Source organism: Portunus trituberculatus, chromosome 32 (genome assembly GCF_017591435.1).
Source record: "Portunus trituberculatus isolate SZX2019 chromosome 32, ASM1759143v1, whole genome shotgun sequence".
NCBI lineage: Eukaryota > Metazoa > Arthropoda > Malacostraca > Decapoda > Portunidae > Portunus > Portunus trituberculatus.
Window position 1 is genome coordinate 4,193,017 of NC_059286.1, and position 20,463 is coordinate 4,213,479.

General features: G+C 45.2%; 1 protein-coding gene across 8 annotated transcripts in view; it reads right to left on the bottom strand.

Annotated features, from left to right (window-relative positions):
- Positions 1-6,066: 6,066 nt before the first annotated feature.
- The window catches only part of LOC123511891 (hemicentin-1-like), an 867,319-nt gene continuing 852,922 nt past the window's right edge, over positions 6,067-20,463 (bottom strand). For 4 of the 8 annotated variants that reach the window (XM_045267951.1, XM_045267953.1, XM_045267955.1 and 1 more), the window contains 6 exons: positions 15,535-16,157; positions 13,520-13,591; positions 11,104-11,237; positions 9,614-10,435; positions 8,487-9,008; positions 6,067-6,204 (listed from right to left, as the gene is read on the bottom strand). In XM_045267951.1, the coding sequence (XP_045123886.1) occupies positions 8,490-9,008; positions 9,614-10,435; positions 11,104-11,237; positions 13,520-13,591; positions 15,535-16,157 (2,170 nt within the window). In that variant the 3' untranslated portion in view covers positions 6,067-6,204; positions 8,487-8,489. Of the gene's footprint in view, positions 6,205-8,486; positions 9,009-9,613; positions 10,436-11,103; positions 11,238-13,519; positions 13,592-15,534; positions 16,158-19,261; positions 19,345-20,463 lie in introns of all 8 variants that reach the window. The other 4 variants (XM_045267956.1, XM_045267959.1, XM_045267957.1 and 1 more) reach the window with 4 other exon arrangements.

The following is a 20,463-nucleotide window of genomic DNA, read 5'->3' on the forward strand; positions in this document are numbered from 1 at the left end:
TTTTTTCCTTTCTGAAGGTTTTTGATTGCATGAATTCCTATGCTATTTTTTTTTCCTTCTTGCTTAAATTCTCAATCTCCTTTTAATTCTCTCTCCCCTGCCTCTGTCACTCTTTTCACATTACTATGGTTTATTTCTACCATTTGCCTTCCCTTCATCTTTTTTTTTCTTTTTCTGCTTTCTAAAACTTTTTGATTACATGAACTCATTTGCTTTTTTTTTTTTCCTCTTGCTTAAATTCCCAATCTCGTTTTACTTTTTGTTTGTTGTTTTTCCCTCGTAGCTTGTAACTCACTTTTCTATTTCTTGTCATCGTCTATTGTTACTTTCTTTTTTCCTTTTATTTCTTTCATATTCTGAACAAAATTCTGGTTTTCCCTTGACTTCTTCATCTATTTTTATGTTGGAGTTACATTTCTTTTGAATAAATTTCTAAAACACTGCAAAAATATTCTAGTTTTTAACCACCACTCTCTCTCTCTCTCTCTCTCTCTCTCTCTCTCTCTCTCTCTCTCTCTCTCTCTCTCTCTCTCTCACCACCAATATTTGTATCTCGACCTCAACATTTGCAGCAAAGAACAGCCTACAATGGCACAGTTTGCACGATCATCACCATTCATTCCACGCTCCTCCTCGCTGCCTTGACGCTCGCCTTTCAAGAACACACTAAGCCCCTCGCGAATTCATGACTCCTTTTTTTTCTGACATTCTTTAGCGTCACTCAAAACCTCAAAGGCACGATGACACTTCTCGGGCTTCCACTCCCCTACTTGTGGTCTCCTCTCCCACGCTCTCCTTCCTTGCGAGGGTATGAAACGTAATGCAGGAGGAGGAGGAGGAGGAGGAGGAGGAGGAAAGTGCAGTGGAGATGGCTGAATGGTGAGGAACGAAGAGAATAGGAAAATGAAGGTGAAGATAGCGATACATTTAAAAGATGGAGAAGGAGGAGGAAAGAGTTGATGGAGGATTGCGGATGAAGGGAAAGGGTAGGAAAAGGAAGAAGAAGAGATGGAGAGGGAGAAAGAAGAAGCTAGAAGGAGGATGAATGGGGGTAGGAAAAGGAGATGGTGAGAAGGAACAGCAGGAAGAGATGGCAGAGGAGGAGAGGAAGTAGGAGGGAAGCCACAGGAGGAAAGGGAGGTGACGAAGCATGGAGGGGGAGGAGAGGTGGGAGGGAAAAGAGGAAATCATAGATAGGTGATGTGGAGGAGGGAAAGGTAAAAGATGTGAGGAGGAGGAGGAGGAGGAGGAGGAGGAGGAGGAGAGAAGCCAGAGGTGATGAGAGAGGAGGTGGAACAAGTTTTTTTGATAGCGTAACAGGGTAATCAAACACCTACAATTTACGTCAGTGCCTCGGAGCGTCATCCCTGCAGAGCGCGAGGCAGTGACGCACGCTGCCTCAAGGGAACAGCGAGCCACTTGCTTCGAAGCTTCGCTCTAAAATAAGCCCCCGTATTCAATAGTTATTTACGTATCTTTCTATTGTCTGTTTTCAACTCCGCGTCTCTTTATGTACTATCGTGAATATCCTGATATACTTACTGACAACATCATTAAATACATTAGGCTACCAGTTAACTGTCTGAATTTAATGTAGCTTGCTAATTACGTTCGGTATCTATCATTAATTCACTATCTACAAGTGTCCTATTGTATTGCTTGCCTTTACGGTGCACTTAAACCAAACACATGACCCCTTAAAATAATTGACAAACATTAAGAATTGTGTACTAACCACTCCATGACTCACTGAAGATCCTTGTGCCTCGCTGGACCTCGTCACACAACGATCCCTTACTACCGCCGGGAATGTACTGAGGAGACTGAGGAGTGAGGGATGGTTGCTTGGGGCCCGCTGGACGGAAGATGAGGGGTGGGTGCGGCAGGTGAGTGGAATAGCCTTGGGCGAAGACACTCGTTTTCTTACTAACCACTGTAGCTGTTATGATGATATACTGAAGTGTTTCTAAGTGAATTAAGTGATTATTAAAAATGTAAAGTTTAATGTAGTGATATTTTTGTGTTAACTTTATGAAGCGTGAATTGATGTCTTACCAGAAATAATTTGACAGACACAGCTTGCACCAGTCCTGTCATTTGACCTTTGAACTCGTCTATCCCTGGAGAATTTTGAGCCGAAGCATATGTGCATGAGCGCGTGTAGGCGTCACAGGTATTGTTGAATGAAAGTTTGCCATGCATACACATGTAAAGGATTAGAGAAACAGTGCGGACATAGTCATTTTATTTCTTTTTACAGAAAATATCAATCGTTGCCAATCCAGGATGAAAAGCTTACTGACCAAGGAAAGCACAAATAAAAATGCTAAAAAGTTAGGTATATGTGTATTAATAATAATTTATTTTTCACTTCGCCTTGGCAACAGACAAACCCGACAATAACAACATGGCGGCCTCGCGTTGCCCTCACGAGATGTTAAATCACATGCTCCGAGGATTGGCCAAATACACAACGGTTTAGTACGTAGTTAATTTCATCTTTTCTCTCTCTCTCTCTGTACAAACATAACAATCCCTGCGTTCTAGATATACCCTACTGTGACTAGCTAGAGTGAACGTTTAGTGTGTGCTCTCTTAGACAATGATCTTTCCCTCGCTGCCTTCCGACGCGAGCCAAGAATGAGAAAAGATACGAAAGAAAGGAATAATTAACATATGGTAATGGTAACTGACACACCATGACTGACAACATTGGGTTCTGGTGGGAGGGAGAAAGAAACAAATTCCCACACGCTGAATTGGCGGACACTCACGGGTAGTAACGAAGACATTCTCAATTCACTACAGCAACGGAAGGAAGAAACAAGGGTGGGGCTTCCGAGGAGTACAATATATTGGACATGTCGCGCTACAGTAATAATTTATTAACATTTTGATATGTAAAGAATCATCCTGAAGAAAGAAGACGAAAATCAGAAATCAAATTATTCCATACACGAAAAGACTTGAACCTGAAAAAAAAAAAACAAAACAAAACGGAGACAAGGTAAGGGATACTTTTGAAAATTGAATTCAGCAGCATTACCAATAGTGACCAATAGAAAAGCATGTTACTGAGCCGCAGGAAAAGGTGCAGCAATACTGTTTCCCATTCGCTAGCATGGACGTGAGGAACAAATGAAAGATTCCTAACATTAGCAGAGGAGAAAGCCCGAGTCCCGTTGCTACCTCCGGGCTCTGCAACGCGGCCCTGGGCTTGGACGAATACCTAAGAACATGGCGAGCAAGTCAAATCTTTTCTTCTCTCGACGAGGTTTTGTGCAATGACCGTGAGCCTCGTCCGCCGCGTTAGAAGACGGGGTTGGTAAGGTTGGTTGTTTATTACGATTAATTTTGGTTGTATTTGCCGCCTCAGGTTTTGGCTATAGTAGTAATTATATGAGTTATCACAAGTGGTCACAAAGTCTCACATATATACACGTTCTCTTGAGGTCTAAAGCGCTTCATTAAAATCTAGACAGAGCTTTTAAAAAACGAATGTATGTATATCTTAAACGTTTTAATTATTTTCTCTGCAACACTGGCTTGACACCTACAGAAATTTGACAATAATAATATACGTTTTTCTTTCTCTATACAATAGGCACCTTTCAATTTCTCTTTATACCTTACACTAAACTAGAAACATTTACTGGGACTATGATGTAAGCTAGGAGAGCCAACGGGCTACACGTAGGGTATGTACAAAGCTGATGCCGTGCTGCCTTGAGGGAGGCTCGCGGGGAGGCTGCGCCCCGCCACACTAGCGGGATGCTTGGCAGTAGTAAGTCTCGCGGCAGTTCTCATTCATCTACGAAACAAACATTATGACGCAAAATACTCCACACTACTCATTGACTCAGGAGCGTGGCGGGTGTGTTGAGGCTGGTCCTCGTTGGCGGCAGAACGTTCACTGCCCTGCGTCGGCAAGGAGCCGCCTCCGCCGCGCAGCCCTGGCGAGTCTCCCTCAAGGGAGTGAACACTCCTCACTAGTCCGCTCACCTGGACGACTTTCAAGGCAGGACCCCCTCGCACGGAGGCTCCGAGTGACGACTTAAGAATCAAGACAACTAAAAAAAATTGTAGTTCTGGCAGGCCGCCGGTCACCGGCCACCGCGCCAGGGGCTCTGAGTCAACACTGTGAACCTGGACTAACAACTCGCGAGCCCCATCAGCGGCGTGCGGCGGGGCCGGGGAGCACCGGGGACGGGAGCGACCGGCCGCCGCCCGCTTGTCACAGGGCGACATGCCCAAGAGCAGCGCGAGGCGGGGCGGGTCGTCTGCCTCCCTCTGACCCTTGAAGCTTTGAGTTATGCATCTTTGGCTCGCGTGACTGGCTCCCCCTAGGTTTGTGTGTGTGTGTGTGTGTGTGTGTGTGTGTGTGTGTGTGTGTGTGTGTGCACAATTGGCTAAACACCCTCTCCTCATAAAATGAATGTTAAAAAAAAAAGGACTGCTCCCTCATTAGCCCGCGGGGGTGGCGGCGGAGGGGCGCTAGCAATATCACGTCATGTTGGGGCTTGAGAGTGTGTCTGTTGTTCCTACAATGGCCTCTGTAGAAATCTGGTGAGGTTACACTGCTCTGCCCTCGAGGCTGTCCGGCTTTAGCATATCTTCAGCGCCGCCGTGTTCTTGTGTCTTTCTCCCTCCCTTTCTTTTGACCCTAGGCCTGTGTTTCTGTAGAGCACTGGCCAGTCATCTCAGTTATGGCGGCGTGAACCACGAGGAAGAATGAGGTTCACTGAGGCTCCTGGTGGCAACCAAGAGACAGGAAGAACACGGCCGAGTGAAGCGTATCCCGTCCATCCCTCGTTTTCTTTCATGACAAGCACCCGACACACCACACTGGACGCTTTTAGAGGGAGAAAGTCAATTATTAAAAGCTTATCAATATCTTCAGTGGTGGAAAGCGCACACGTACGCTCACTCCACCTTTACATCCTAGACAGTTCTTCAGATTACTGATGACTCGTGAATCGTGCTTCTTCACTATTTACACTGCATGGAAGAACAGCAGACGCGCCCCGTGGTGGTGTTGACAGACTAACAGGATGTCCTAGAGGAGAGGGCGAGTCGCACACAACCCCAGAGAACCCCACATCCCTAACACATCCCCGAACCCTCAAAATGTTTCTATCTACTTTTCCCTCCCCCAAAATCAGCCCCCAAAAATCTCCACAACCACTGGTCTTCAAGGATAAAAGGTTTCCATTATTTTTCTATCACTCGACGACGTGACTTGAATCATAGTTTTAGTTTATTTTTTCAAGACGTGTGTGTCGTAGAAACAACACTGGGTTTATCTTACACTAGTAGTGCGTCAAACAGCCTCTGTGAGAACAACAAGCACTTGGCGCCCCTTCAACATCGCCCAATGAAACGCAGAAGAGGGGCTCACCGAGGACATGGCAACTCGGAGACCCTCGCGTGGCCGGCAACCGAACTTCTTTTTAACTTTTAAGAAGGATGTGACCATTACAAAGCGTCTGATGCCGTGGTGAGGGATTCGGTTGAGGCACGTAAGGGTTTCAAGAGTTGGGTAACGTCCGTATTATGGAGGGATGTTGGTCAGCTCGGCCCAACGTGGCACCGACCGGTAGGAGGCGAGTGTTCTTTGGTCTCTGGTTTTCTCGGCGCCTCCACGACGTCACAGCACTAGCAGGAGGTATAGCATTCACACTTTGCTATCTTGCCTTCTGTTATTTCATCTCTCCTGTGCCTTTGTTATCCATTGTTCCTCCGCGGTTAACTTTTCCCATTTTCCTCCAGTTGGACCTCATTCTTTTCGCTCATTTTTCCTTCCTTCCCCTTTCTCCCGCGGTTCTTCACCTGGTCTTGTATTCCTCGTCCCCGCAGGTGTTCATTTACAAAGAACCTTCATCTACCACTCCTATTTCAACTCTACACACCAGAAAAAATAGAAAAAAATCCTCTTTTATTCATTCATTTCTTGTTTTCTCTCCACCATCCTCCTGCGGTCCTGCACGTAATCCTCTCTTCTTCCCGCTGGTCCCTTCCTCCCGCTCATTACTTCTTCCTTGGAGGGCGGACAGGCACGCCTTTCATTTCAGCCTCCTGCTCGGCCTTCTTCTCCTCGGCGTTGGAGACGGAGGCAGCCTTGTAGGGAATGGGTCCATAGTTGTAGGTGGCGTAGTCTACGTCAGCATACTCCATGTCACCCCCGTCCAGGCTGGTTTTGAAGGGCTGTAGAGAAGAAGGAGGAGATAAGAATGGTACTAGTGAAGAGAAAGAAGAGGAAGACTGTGAGGGTGAAGGTGACAAAGAGAAATAAGGGAGAGGGAAGTGATAAGAATGTTAAAGATGATTGGGAGAAACAAAAGAGGAAAAAAAGAAAAAATGTGAGAAGCTAAAGGATAACAAGAAATGAAGGAGACGAGAGATAAGGTGCAAAAGTTGATGATGAAAAACAAAAGAGGAAGGCTGTAAGGATTAAGATGGCAAGGAGACGCGAGGGGAGAGATAAGGAGTGAAGAGAAACCAAAGAGGGAGACTATAGTGATGAAAGTGGTGGAGAGAAAAGAGAAAGACGGAAGTGATAAGGATGCTAGAAACGATTTGGAGAAACAAACGAGGAAAAAACGAAGAAAGCGAAGCGAAACTAAATTGTAAAATAGAAAGATAAGGCACGCAGATTTGTTTTTCCATTCTCCGTTCCCAAAGGCAAGTGGAGGGTTATATAAATATGGGAGGAATACCCACTCGTGCCGTCCTACGCGGGAAAACAAAAACATCAGAGAGGGAGAACCAAATGTCCAATACTCCTCTGGTGAAAGTGCTTTAAAATCGTGATGGACAAAGGATGGGTTTAGGAATGGAATTGACGTACAGGCAAAAAAGAAAAGAAAAAAAAAGTATGAAGGGAGGATTGCAAAATTCAACCAAAAAGGCATTTGGGGGAATCATAAATTGCACTCCTGCCTGGTTTCGAGAAGAGCAGAGTGACATGACGTGAAATCAGAAAGACAAGGCTGGTCATCGATTAATTTCGTTTATTATTCCCAACGCTATTATCACTGCTTACATCCTTCGTGCTAAAAGTGTGATGAAAAAAAAATAACAAACTGAAACTCATATTTCACATGAAACCAGAGCGTACAGGAAAGTTGAAGATTATGGTATATTTTAAGACTGAAATAAGAAAGGAAAACAAAACTGGGGAGCAGTCAGTGACAAGAGGAGGAGGAGGAGGAGGAGGAGGAGGAGGAGGAGGAGGAGGAGGAGGAGGAGGAGGAGGAGGAGGAGGAGGAGGAAGGACGCTACCGAATAGATTTATTACTTTTTTTAAGAGAAGGGGACAAACTGCAAAAATTTTCACTCAAACCCAATTCTGACTTTCCAAAGACACGACCAAGATAAAGTAAAACAAAGATCATTTATACCAATTGCCAAGAATAAGGAGAAGACAGAATAATACTATGAATAAAAAAAACAACATAAAAATCACAAGTCAGTTCTCATCCAGACAAGTTGAGAATTAGGTGAAAAATGAATGAGGGAAAAACCAGACGGGACACATCTCTCACTCCCTACATTCAAGACCTTCAGTTTAATCGAGGGTGTGGTCGGGCGTGGCGGGAAGGCGACCTGCGGTGTTATCACAGTCTAGGGACACCCCCCTTCACCTACACCTCCCTCATCCTCGCCCCGCCTACACCCTCACCCACGCCTGCTAAGTCAATATGCTAATGTAGTTATAAAGGGGAGCAGCAGGCGGGCCGTAAGTGACATTCAAAGGCTGTCTGATATATGGAGTCAAGGGAGAGAGAGAGAGAGAGAGAGAGAGAGAGAGAGAGAGAGAGAGAGAGAGAGAGAGAGAGAGAGAGAGAGAGAGAGAGAGAGAGAGAGAGAGAGAGAGAGAGAGAGAGAGAGAGAGAGAGAGATAGGATAAAGGATGGTCGTCGTGAAGTGGTAGAGGGGAAAGGGAAGCTTATTGGAGTACTTTGCGCTATAGTGATAGTGGTGGTGTTAGTAGTAGTAGTAGTAGTAGTAGTAGTAGTAGTAGTAGTAGTAGTAGTAGTAGTAGTAGTAGTAGTAATAATAATAATAATAATAATAATAATAATAATAATAATAATAATAATAATAATAATAATAATAATAATAATAATAATAATAATAATAATAATAATAATAATAATAATAATAATAATAATAATAATAATAATAATAATAACAATAACAATAATAATAACAAAAATCTACCTGCCAGAAGACACAAATGGCATTAGAAAAACAGAGCAAACTGACATTCAAACAACTCAATACATACTTACTGTCTTACTTACAAGTTCACCAGAGGGAGGGATGAAACGAAGGAAAACAGGGATACAGGAAGGGGAGAAGTGCATGAACAAATGAACTGAATGTTAAAAGAAGGTTTGGTGGGGTCTGATGAAAGGATGCGGGAATGAAAACAAAGAGGGTTCCAGAAAATATCTTGAGGGCAACCCGCGTCAACTACAAACCTTTCAGACGTCGATTTCTTGTCCAACAACCGGCCCCTTAAACTGTAGGATGGCGTATTCAGTATTGAGATCTCTTCTGTAGTGGTTCGGTTGACCATTACGAGATAAGGCGAGATCTGCATATACTACACCAGGTGGATATTTGGGTGGATGTGCCTGGGTGTTGGCGGGCTGCGGGTATGCGTGTGATTGGCTATTGGGATATGACGTGGCGGTGTGTGAATGGTTGGTGTTGGGGTATGACGTGGCAGGATGTGACTGGTTCTCCATTCTGTGCGGGAACGTGGAGGATGAGAATGACTGGCGTGAGTTGGATGATTTGGTATAAGGGACTGATGGCTGTGTCTCCTTCAGGGATGTGGATGAAGGATACTGCTTATACAGGGAAGGATTTCTTTGGTACTGCGGTGGGTATTGGGAAGGATACTGGGCCGGGTAGTAACTGGAGGATGGGGAAGAGGAAGAGGAGGATGAACTAGGCGTAGGATTCTGAGCCGATCCGTAGCTGCCTGTCTTTCGGTTCTGCAAACAAAGCACAACACACAGCGAGGATTAGTGTGTTAGTCACGCCAGACACTCACGAATCACATCCTCAACACTGAGTTAATTAATCAGTTAAATACATTAAACATCTACGACTACAAGAGTAACACCAACAATTCGCGACAAGACATAATTATTGTACTTTGTCGTGTATCAACAATAATTTCAAGCTACTGATTCAAGAGAGCCAGAAAGGTGCTAAGAAGCATTATAGTACAAAAACTTGCAGGAAGAGACTCACGCGGCACATACACGAGCACTGTGGCAACATAGATGCCGGTGCTCTGCTTGTGCCAGGAGGCGAAAGAGGAAAAGCGAAAAAAAAGAAAGACATAAAAAAAGAATTAGACTCAAGGAAAAATTAGGGAAAAAATCAGATATATTTAAAAAATGTTCATGGATGAATGACCATCAAGGCTATGCATGAGTGTAGTTATTGGCAACACTAGTGTGTACTATGAGGGAGGGGAGGGAAATGGTCTGGCCTACAGCCTGTATACAGGAGGGTGAGGGAAGGTGACTTGGGCAGCAGTGACAGGTCATTTTCCACGGGAACTAAACAAAAGAAGCACAACACAACACACCTCACACGCTACAGGCTGGGGAAAGGGTGGCGGGGCTGCCCGCTGAACACTGGCGCTGCCATCTGCCGCGGGCACAGAAGTTGGGAGGTTTTGATAGGTGTGCCCACGACCGTTTGTCCCGTTCCGCGGCGCCGGGACAGGCAGGCCGGCACCCGCGGGGTCATAGGTCCGAGGGTCTTGGAATCGCTCGTTGCCGTGTCCGCCGGAGGGCGCGCCAGAGCGAGGGGCGCCGCCATAGAAGATGTTGTTGTTATTGGCTTCTGGATCGGCCTGAGGCGCGGTGACCGTGAGTCTCGAGTTCTGGCTTGTCTCCACGGTGACCGTGTTGAGATCTGGCCGCGAAGTGACCACGTGTCTGGTCTCAGAGGTGAACTGTGTGGTCTGAGGCGGCTCGCTTGGGCCTCTGGCTTGATCTTTGCCCTGGCTCTGATTGGGCACTGCTTTGACGGACGGTTGCGTTTCTATCATTTGATGGCTGTCCTCACTTGCCTTCGCCCTGGCTCGCTTCTTGCCTCCAGGCAGCCGCATTGAAAGATAGGCTGCTGTCCGGGCCAGTGGGCCCTTAGCCTGCCTGCCTGACGTACTCCTCATGGAACCATAAGACTCAGAGTTTTGTCGACGGACACCGGTGCTTGTGGCGTCCACTTTGGGGCTAGAACCCCGTCCTCCAGCCACTTTTGAGCTCTCCTCTGAGCTCGGCTTTATAAGCGTGACTTCATCTTTTCTGCTGCGGGTTGATCCGTACCCGGAGGAAGCCTGCTGACTCAACTGGCTGGGCGGTCGACTGCCCATGGAGGTGCTCGCGATGTTTTCCGGGGCGTCCTGTAGCCATAAGCCTCCACATCACTACCACACCACAATGACGGCGGCAGACGAGCCACAACATGCCGCAAGGGCACAAAGTGAGAAGTGTGAGGCTTGTTAAGGAGGCCACTGGACTCAAGTTTCAAAGGCAATGCATAATCCAGCAGTCTGACGCTTGCTACGTCATTCTTATATGAGGAAGGAATGGTCGGCGGGTATGGGACATTTTAAGGGGACACAAGAAGTAAGGAAACAATAAATAATAACAAACTAATGCCTGTTAGTGCATATTGTGGCTCGCCTTTCGCCTGCAACACAAAGTAACAAAAGAGACAAAAATAAAGCAAGGCTGTAATGGTCACTCAACACTAGCTCAGCACAACACTGAAATTGTACATTAAAAGCTCATGCATGTTGTGATGTTACCTGGCCAATCTCTCTCTCTCTCTCTCTCTCTCTCTCTCTCTCTCTCTCTCTCTCTCTCTCAATCTCTCTCTCCAAACATCCACAATCATGGCTGTCAAACTGGTAATCTAATACGTACACGATGCTCAAATTCAAGGGAACTAAGATCAAATGGACCACAATAATAACAAACCAAATCAACACAATACACGGCAAGCAGGTAAGTACAGGTGAGTGAGTGAGGTGAACCGTGTATAGGTGGAGGTGCACTAGTGGCTTACCTTGTTAGGGGGAGGCTGCATTCCGTGGAAAGGTAGGTTCTCGTAGAAAGTCTGTTTGTTTGTGTCATCGTCGGGTGATGATGGAACCCCATTATCCTTGTGGCCAGTGGAGGGCGGTTTACTGCCTTCAGGATCTAAGGCCGAGACCAACAGGGTGGAAAAAATGTGTGAGGGTCAAATTTATCTCTATAGTCTTGTTCAAATACAACTTGATGGATGAAGTAAGTCCTTTCCCATTTTCTGCTTCCTTGCCAAGAGTTATTTTATGAACTAAGCCACTTCATTTATCAGTAATTGTGAAAAAAAAATGATGACTCGTGGTCGTGATATAGGGCGGGACGTAATCTATTCTGCCAATAAGCTCCGCCCACATATCACAATCCTGAAACGTGACTGGTGACTCTCTCGCGAAGGAGGCATCTCTTTGATTGGTGAGGGGAAAGGGGTGGCGCTTATCCGTCAAGTTAATTTGAACAGACTATAGTTACTGTCGACTCCCTTTGGCGAAGCTTGAACTAGACAGTAACTTAAGTCATGTCTGGCGAAGAAAGCAAAAATAAGACTTTCTCTCTACGCTGTTTAAAATTCAACTGAAAGCAGACATGTAGATTCCGCTTTTATGAAATACACAGAAACAATGAACTTTTAAAACATTGGTGCTGAAGATAAAACTCGTAAAAAAATAAGAAAAAAAGCATGTAAAGAAAATGCACTCTTCGAATAAATACTGAAAAGAAAGACATGAAATTAAACACACGGACACATTCACAATAGAAACAAGAAGGCAGCGCACAAAACGACACACAAGCACAGCACATACACTCACACACGCACACACATAGACACAAACACACACGTACACTCTCACACACGGACACTGAGGATTGAGGAGCTTGACGCTGAGGCAGAACAAAAGGTCAGCATTCACGGTCTGGGGCTGAAGCGAGTATCAAATGCTTAGTGGTGCTGGGAATCACATTTAAACAGATGCGTGTGTCTCAAAAGCAAAGATTGAGAGGCAAACCAAATAAGCTGTAAAAATAGGAGGGAGGGGAGAAAAAAATAAATAAACAAGAGAAAACATAAAGGCAAAATCACATTTGGAATTTATGCATCACGAAATCGCATAAAGTCGAAATTTTATGGGAAAGGGAAGGTGTGAGACGGCGTTGAGGTCGCGCCAACCCGCCAACTCCCTCTCTGTGCATTGCGGGAGAGACGACAGCCACGAGTGTCTTGTTTAGTGGCTCAACACTCGCAGCCAGTGAGCTCAAGGCCATGAACACAGTGCAGAGAAGCGTGAACAACGAGTGAAAGCCCTTCTGGTGTCCCTTGTGAAAGCACCGAGGCACTGAATGGTAATGGTAACCTCTCGCGCTCCGACTCTCCTTGTGAATTTGTAAACCTTTGTTGGTGTTAGGAGTGTTAGTGGTTAATCAGTCATTCCTGTGTTACTTTACAAGGTGCTTCTGTGAGTTACTGATGTTACTGGACTAACTAGTTGCATCCAGGGTACGTGTTTGTGTTTCTGAGAAGTGTTTGTTGTGTTCTTGGTGTGTGTTGTCGGCTTCAGTGTTTCCATCCTGAGAATGTGAGAGTGCAAGGTGTTGGAGTATCTAAGCCTCGCCTCTTCCTGCCTGGTGAGACCTTCCTTGTTGATGTGTCGCTTTAATGAGACCAACACGACACACGACCCAAGTGCCGAGTGTATGGCTGATGTCACACACACACACACACACACACACACACACACACACACACACACACACACACACACCATATTTCTCTCTCTCTCTCTCTCTTACATACACACCCACCCACACACCCGACGTACAGATCGTACGCATACACGTGCAACACACCAATACTAAAACATCTACATACATTATCAAACAAGTCCAGTGGGGAGAGAAAAAAAAAAAGAATCCCAGTGTGAAGTGAGGGAGTGACGGAGGTGTGACGCAGGGAGTCTTGGCTGCTGCTACTGACACTGACCGCTTGGTACTGACACACGAGACAGTGATTGCTATATGACATTAATTTCTTACCTAATGACCAAGACGTGCCAAGATGCGGCGGCCAAGTCTCCAAGCGTCGATGTTTCCGAGCCAAGACTTAGGAAAGACTTGAAATATTAGACCTTCACGGTGGCATATTAATATTTCATTGTCTAAAGGTAAAAACAGGATCGTAATCAATGGTTAGAAAATATTATAGGAAAGCAAATAAAAAAAAACTGTTACGTTACCGCTGTAAAAAGATGAGTAGAGCAGCGTGAATGAATTTTAATTGATTGAATTTTACTTTTCCATTTCCATTTTGTGCCTTCGTTCCTCAGTCTTGGCTCTCTTCCATCCCCTCATTCCTCCACACTCTTCCACTCCCTCCCACCTCCCCATATCACCTAAAGACCTACCTTGACCCGGTTTTTTTCGTTTGCGTCCCGTCGCCGAGGTCTCGTTGCTGTCTGGCTTGGTCTGTACCACGACTAAAACAGACACGGACAACACCAGACGTGACACAGAGGCACTGACAGACACTCACACTTACACACACACACACACACACACACACACACACACACACACACACACACACACACACACACACACACACACACACACACACACACACACACACACACACACACACGTGCAGGATATGAGGGAGAGGTCTTCAGGAGCTACTAAGATTAACGGGACCTTGAGAGGGGAGGATGCTGCGCGGCCCTGTATGGACAACAGCGGCCCTAAGTGAGTTATTGTTACTAGAATGGAAGCGAAGTACCGAGCGGAGGGAAGGAGGATCACGAGCTGACTTAATTTTGTTTCTTTGTACATAAAAGGTTTGGGTTTACTCTGGTTTATCTTCACATTTAAAGAAAACATTTTTCTTTATTCATGAAGACATTGCATCCTGTTTCCATTACAGGAAATGACTTGATGTTACCCGACATATTTACTGAAGGTATACGTTTGTTTCTAGCTTTATTTTGTAATTTTTGAGATGGCTGCCTAAGTAATCAACAATATTGTTTTCTTGTATTTGGTATCCGGCTTGTTTTAATTTTCAAAGAGCTTTCTTTAATTATAAATAAAGTGAAGGTTTTAAACAGCCACTCATAACTAAATGTTCACAAGAACTAAAAAGTAATTAGTAATTATTTTTGCATTGAAACGTGTCGTTCCTATAATATCTCCAATAATAAATATGGAGTGAAAGAATACATAAACAAAAAAGATCAGTATCAATGAAAGAATTCCTTGACAATTTCCTTGAATATAGAAAACTCAGAGAACGATCCGGAAATAGACAAGACTTCTATAAATAAAAACACAAAACATTTCTTTAATCTTCTACTTCAGTTCCTTTCAAGTCAGGCAGTGGATACAGGAAAATGTGAGAAAACCGAACGATAAACAAATAGCGAAACAAACTTTAACAAAACAATTTCTTTAAACTTCTTCCGCAATTTCCTTAACTCAGGTGTGACATTAACAGGCAATGATAACAAGGTGTCCTGGTCCTCCTCCTTTCCTCCGGCGGTAAAAATGGGGTTGGGTTGAGGGGGTTTCGTAGGGGTTGGATTCCCCAGGACCTGCACCCCCTACGCAGCCCACACACTAACAATAGACTATCGCTGTCCGCAAGAGTGAGCTTAATCCTCCCTGAAGCAATATCCTGATAGACATGGGTTCACTGGACACAGGAAGACTCAGCTTAATGAATATTGGTGTAATTTCCCCGCCAAAGAATCGCACATTTTCCCTTTTCTTTTAACCATTTTCCCAAGTGGCAAAAGAGTGGGGCAGTTTTACTCTGGGTATGATGGCAAGGGAAAGTTTCGTTCTCTGCCTATCTCTTATTGGTTTTCGTTGGTTAGTTTTGTGCTCAGGACCTCTGTAATTGGTGGAACAGCTGTGCAGGTGGTGAGGCGTGGTGGGGGTGCAGGCGAAGCGAAAACAAGCACCATGGAGGCTGCTAATCAATTCCCAATCAGCGTCACCTCCAGGGAACTTGTCTTCGGTCTAGCTTAAGCTAACTCGTGTGCTTTATAGAACTTATTTAAGACATTCTCGTGACACTTGAACTGATATATAATCATGACATTATTTACAGTATTAACTGCGATGCAAAATGTTCAGTTTGTCAGCTTTAATGTAGTATGATCTGTTTTGACCAGCTTGGCGTATTAGCTCCTCCCGTTCAGTTTTACAGTTTATTAGTGGATAACATTTGGACTTCACTCCGTCGCATAAATATTTCCAAGATACGTGATTGCCATTATAATGATGAGGGAATGAATAAAAGTAGACGGATATGAAATTTTCCTTTAAGTTAATTTGAGCAAACGTTAACAGTCAATGACCATTTTAAAACTGTGTACATTTTGCATGCGCAGTGACTTTTAAGTTGATTAAGAAAACATACCTGAGTTCCCAGTGTGATAGTTTGCGTCAAGGTCACAGTTTTTAGCTTTGTTTTTGCTGTTGTTAGTGTTAGTTGCTGGGCTGTTAGGTTGGGGGTGGGGGTGAGGGCTGGGGTTGGAGGCTGGGGAGTGTGAGAGGGAAGAGGGGCTCCGTTCCTCTCTCTTTGGAATGTCTGTTGATGTTTGACGGGGGAGAGTCTGTGAGTTTGTTTTAAATTTCCGATGACTGGATGACCCGGATCTCTTGTTCTCGAGGGTTGGGTACTGCTGGTGTGGCTGGAGGGCGTGGGAGTGTTTGAGGTGGTGTGAGTTTCCTTTATGATTACTGTGGTTGTTTGAGTACTGATGTTTCTGTAGTTGCTGCTGGTGGTAAGGGTTGGCCAGGTGGTTGGCGTGGTGGTTGAGGTGATGGTGTGGGAGGGAATGGTGTGGGGGTGGTGGGGCTTGGGTGGAGGGTGGGGAAAGGGTGGTCACTGTGTTATTGTTGTGAAGGGGTTTGCAGTCGTCAGTCAGGCTAGTGAGTGAGTTGACGTGCACGTGGACACCGGGGCGAAGCGGCCACTTGTGCACAGGTTGGACAGTGGCGGGGGAGAAGGGGTCGGGGCGGGGCGAGGTCCCTTCGGGGCTATAACAGAAGGGGGAGAGAAGGGACACCGGAGCGCCCCTGTCAACACCGACGCAGCAGCCGCCACACAAATCAACAATGCTACAGGAGGCGGCGATCCCGGGGAAGCTGGGTCACAACAAACACTTACTTTCCTTTCCAAACAGACACTAAGTTATGTGGAGTCTTTCATGAAGTTTTGAACCATGAAGAACATCCACAACTTTCAAAGATCACCCAGCAGACATTAACAAAACGGAGTATCTTGTGAAGTACTGGGTAAGATGTAATAGTTTGGACAACTGAGGTGACAGAGTGACAAGTGACAAGTGACAAGTGACCACTTGAGCAGCGTTCCCCAGGTCGCCTCCAGACTAGCCTATGAAACAGATTAGTGATGAGATGACGAATGACGAGAGGCAGCGTCGTGAGGAAACCACCTGTTCTTCTTGTCTCCCCGGGTTGGAACACCTCGCCCGCCTCACGGGGAGAGAGGGAGGGGAAAAAAGGAAAATTCTGACGAAAAGGGAGACTAAATTCGGCGCCGCAGAAAAAGAGCAAGCTCGTAGTAAGGAAAGCCAAGAACTACAACCGCCAACACCACTAATGTTCCGAGAGCTGACGAATATTTCATGATCAATAAGTAAAGAAAAAAATAAAGGTAATCAAATCCCCTTAAAATTCTGCTTTGCCACAAATGAATGAAAATAAAATTGGACCGCGCATTTCGAAATAATAAATAAGTAGTTATTTCCCATTTTCTTAATTCATGCGTCAACCCTCAGAAGGAAAACGGAATGCACTCTACAGGGGGTAACTAAAGAGAAAGGCTATACCTCGAGCACCAGCCCAAAATACTATAAGACCACTACCACTCCCAGTCACGTTCTTCCGAGGCTCAGGACAGGCAGTACGATGCATAATATAAGTAAACAAATCCACGAGAGAGAGAGAGAGAGAGAGAGAGAGAGAGAGAGAGAGAGAGAGAGAGAGAGAGAGAGAGAGAGAGAGAGAGAGAGAGAGAGAGAGAGAGAGATACTAGCAAAGCAAAAAATAAAACTAAAAAGCCAAATAAATTAAAGGTATAGGTAAAAAAAGCACAAGTTGATGATAATAACGATAATTAATAAATGTACAAGTTATTCACAGACAGACGTACACTTGTGCATTGTTCAGTCGATTATGCAGCATGCCTGTCCGAAGATATATGGAAAAAGTAAACAAATCAATTGAACGCAAGCTGGAACAGTCTCTGGATCATTTATTTGGCTTACTATGACTTTTTTTTTCTTTATATTCTTTAAAAAAAAGTTTGAAAATGCTCCGAGATGTTTTATTTCTACAATCTGAATATTAATGGTGCTTTTCTTTATTATATTTTTTTTCGGAGCATTGTGGTAAAAGTGTTTTTTTCTATTTCTTTTTCTCCAAGCGTTGAAGATTTAGATTTCGCTTCGTGTCGCTTCGAATGTGAAAGGAACAAAGCGACGCAACAGTGGGAGGGAGTGAGAGGGAGAGGGAGAGGGAGAGGTAGAGAGGGAGGGAAAGACGGGAAATTAGAGGGAGGAAGGGAGGAAAACCGGAGGCGCTCAGAGGTAATAGAAAGACCGTACATACGTACAAACACACCTACCAACACACATACACGCACACACACGTACATACACACGTACACACACGGATAACAGTGGACACGAAACACGAACGGGGAGGATGGAAAAAAAAATACCGCCCGTTAGCTCTGCGCCCTTGGGATGGGGAGGAGAGAGAGAGAGGGTGGGGAAGAAAAAGGGAGGGAACTGTGGAGTGGCAGAGGGGACCACAAGAAAAAGGGAAGAACCAGACCTTCCCTATGTCACCAGCTGGACACGTTATTATGAGTCAGAGGCTGATGGCAGGAAAGGTCATGCTGTGTTCGTATTGAGAAAAAAGGGTGAGGAGACGTGGAAATACTGGCAATAAGGGTGATGCTGTGTTGATGCAAAGTGAACACGGTGATGCAAAGGAGATAGGGTGTAGAGATGAGGGTGATGAGTTGATGCAAAGGTCAAAGGGTGAAAATAATGGCAATAAGGGTGATGCTATGTTGATGCAAAAAGAGATCGGGTGAGGAGACGTAAGTGCTTGACTAGTAGTAATTTAACCCATTCAGTACCATGACGTGTTTTCATATTCATTCTGCTTACTATTTGGCGATTTTATACAGCTTCAGAAACTTATGTGGGGGATTAAAATAGTGAAGATTCTGGCCATTAATCTTCTGACCTCCATAGACCTTTCCTAATGTAAATGAAATCGTCTAATCATACCTCAAACTCATGGTAAAAATGCGTCCCAGTACTGAAGGAGTTAAGGTGATTACTGCATCAAAAATACGTGCATGACTGAATGAAGGTTCTTGTATGCGTTCTTTATAAGTATTACGATGATCTATACAATTTTTGGTGTATGAGTACATTTGCGAATGAATGAAGAGGTAGATTTGTGGTTCAGACAGGCAGATTTGTAAGGGGAAAATGCAAGGAGGTATCACGTTTATCACATCACCCTTGTGGAACCCATTTCATTTTTTAGTGTACTGTTGTGCAAGCATTGGTGAGTGTTCATAGCTTGGGTAATTGTACTAGAAACCGGAAATCTGAATAAGACGACTCTAACTGTTGCTGGAAAACCACAAATTCATAGGGCGAATGTACTGAAAACTGGATATCTGAATGGTGATTGCCACAAGATCTGAAAACCACCAATCAATAGGGTGACTGTACTGAAAGCTGAAGAATTATGAAAGATGTTCGTGTCAAAAACAAGAAACATTGATAGTGTAAAATTAGATGCAAATGAGATAGTGCTGCTGGAAACTTGGAACTTTGGTGGTGACGAAAGTAAAATGAAACTGTTAAAAATAGTGATTTAACTGGAAACTGGTGGAAAAATGCAAGTGAATCAGTCGAGAGAGAGAGAGAGAGAGAGAGAGAGAGAGAGAGAGAGAGAGAGAACGAATAAGCGATGACAGCCCTTTCCTTGACACCTTTCTCTGCCCCGGATGTTACGCCAGCACTGAGCTAAGGGGCGGGGCGGGGCGGGGCGGGGCGAGGCTGGGCTGGACGGGAAGGGGCAGTACTCACAGTGTTGTGGAGGAAGTAAGTGTGGATTCATGAGGGCAGCTCCTTCGTGTGTTGATCCGTGATGGGTTCCTCGTCCACTCTGTCTGTAACACCCGGTCCCGTCTCTTAGCCAACCGAGGTACACGCTCACGCACTCGCACACGCACACGCACACGCACACGCGCACGCACACACACACGAACACGCATATTCATTGACTCTCTCTCTCTCTCTCTCTCTCATGAACGTGGAATGTTGTGTTTTTCACTTATTTACATCATGCAACACCCACTCACACACACACACACACACACACACACACACACACACACACACACACACACACACACAAACAAACACGTCATATATACAGACTAAAACCGAAACACAGGCATTCAAAACACGAGCAAAGAGAGAAAGAGCAAAAAAATAGAGAAAAAGGTGCAATTCGGTCAGAGAGAGAGAGAGAGAGAGAGAGAGAGAGAGAGAGAGAGAGAGAGAGAGAGAGAGAAACACGTGGGTGGGGCGTTAGTCAAGCATTCAGAGGACGCCACAAACACTGTGTCAAACAAAGGCGACATTCACAAACAGGGTCAGTCACGGAGGAACGAGAGAAACTGGTGGCGAATACAAACTGGGGAATGAGAGAGAGGGAGAAAAGAAAAGAGAGAGATAAAAGAGGAGGAGCTTTCTCTTATTTACCTTCATCAACTCGTACACGTAGAAAGGAGAGAATTAAGGGAATAGGAGCACGAGGAGGAGGAGGAGGAGGAGGAGGAGGAGGAGGAGGAGTGGATGGGTGCGGTTGGTTAGTAGGCAAACTGGAGCTCTTAGCCAGACTGTCATGCACGCAGTCACTCTTGGAAACATTCGTGTACGGGCGTAAGTGTCATGCTCCGTGCTTCGTCGACACGCTTCCGTCGTCAGAGAGAGAGAGAGAGAGAGAGAGAGAGAGAGAGAGAGAGAGAGAGAGAGAGAGAGAGAGAGAGAGAGAGAGAGAGAGAGAGAGAGAGAGAGAGAGAGAGAGAGAGAGAGAGAGAGAGAGAGAGAGAGAGAGAGAGAGAGAGAGAGAGAGAGAGTCATGAAAAGCAGCCAGCTAAGCCGCTTATACGTAATTTTATCTCGACGCAGGAATACTCTTGTAAACGTCCACTGGAGTTGCCGAAGGAGGGAGAAGGAGGGAGAGGGAGGGATAAACGAATGGCCCGGACAGGGAGGAGGAG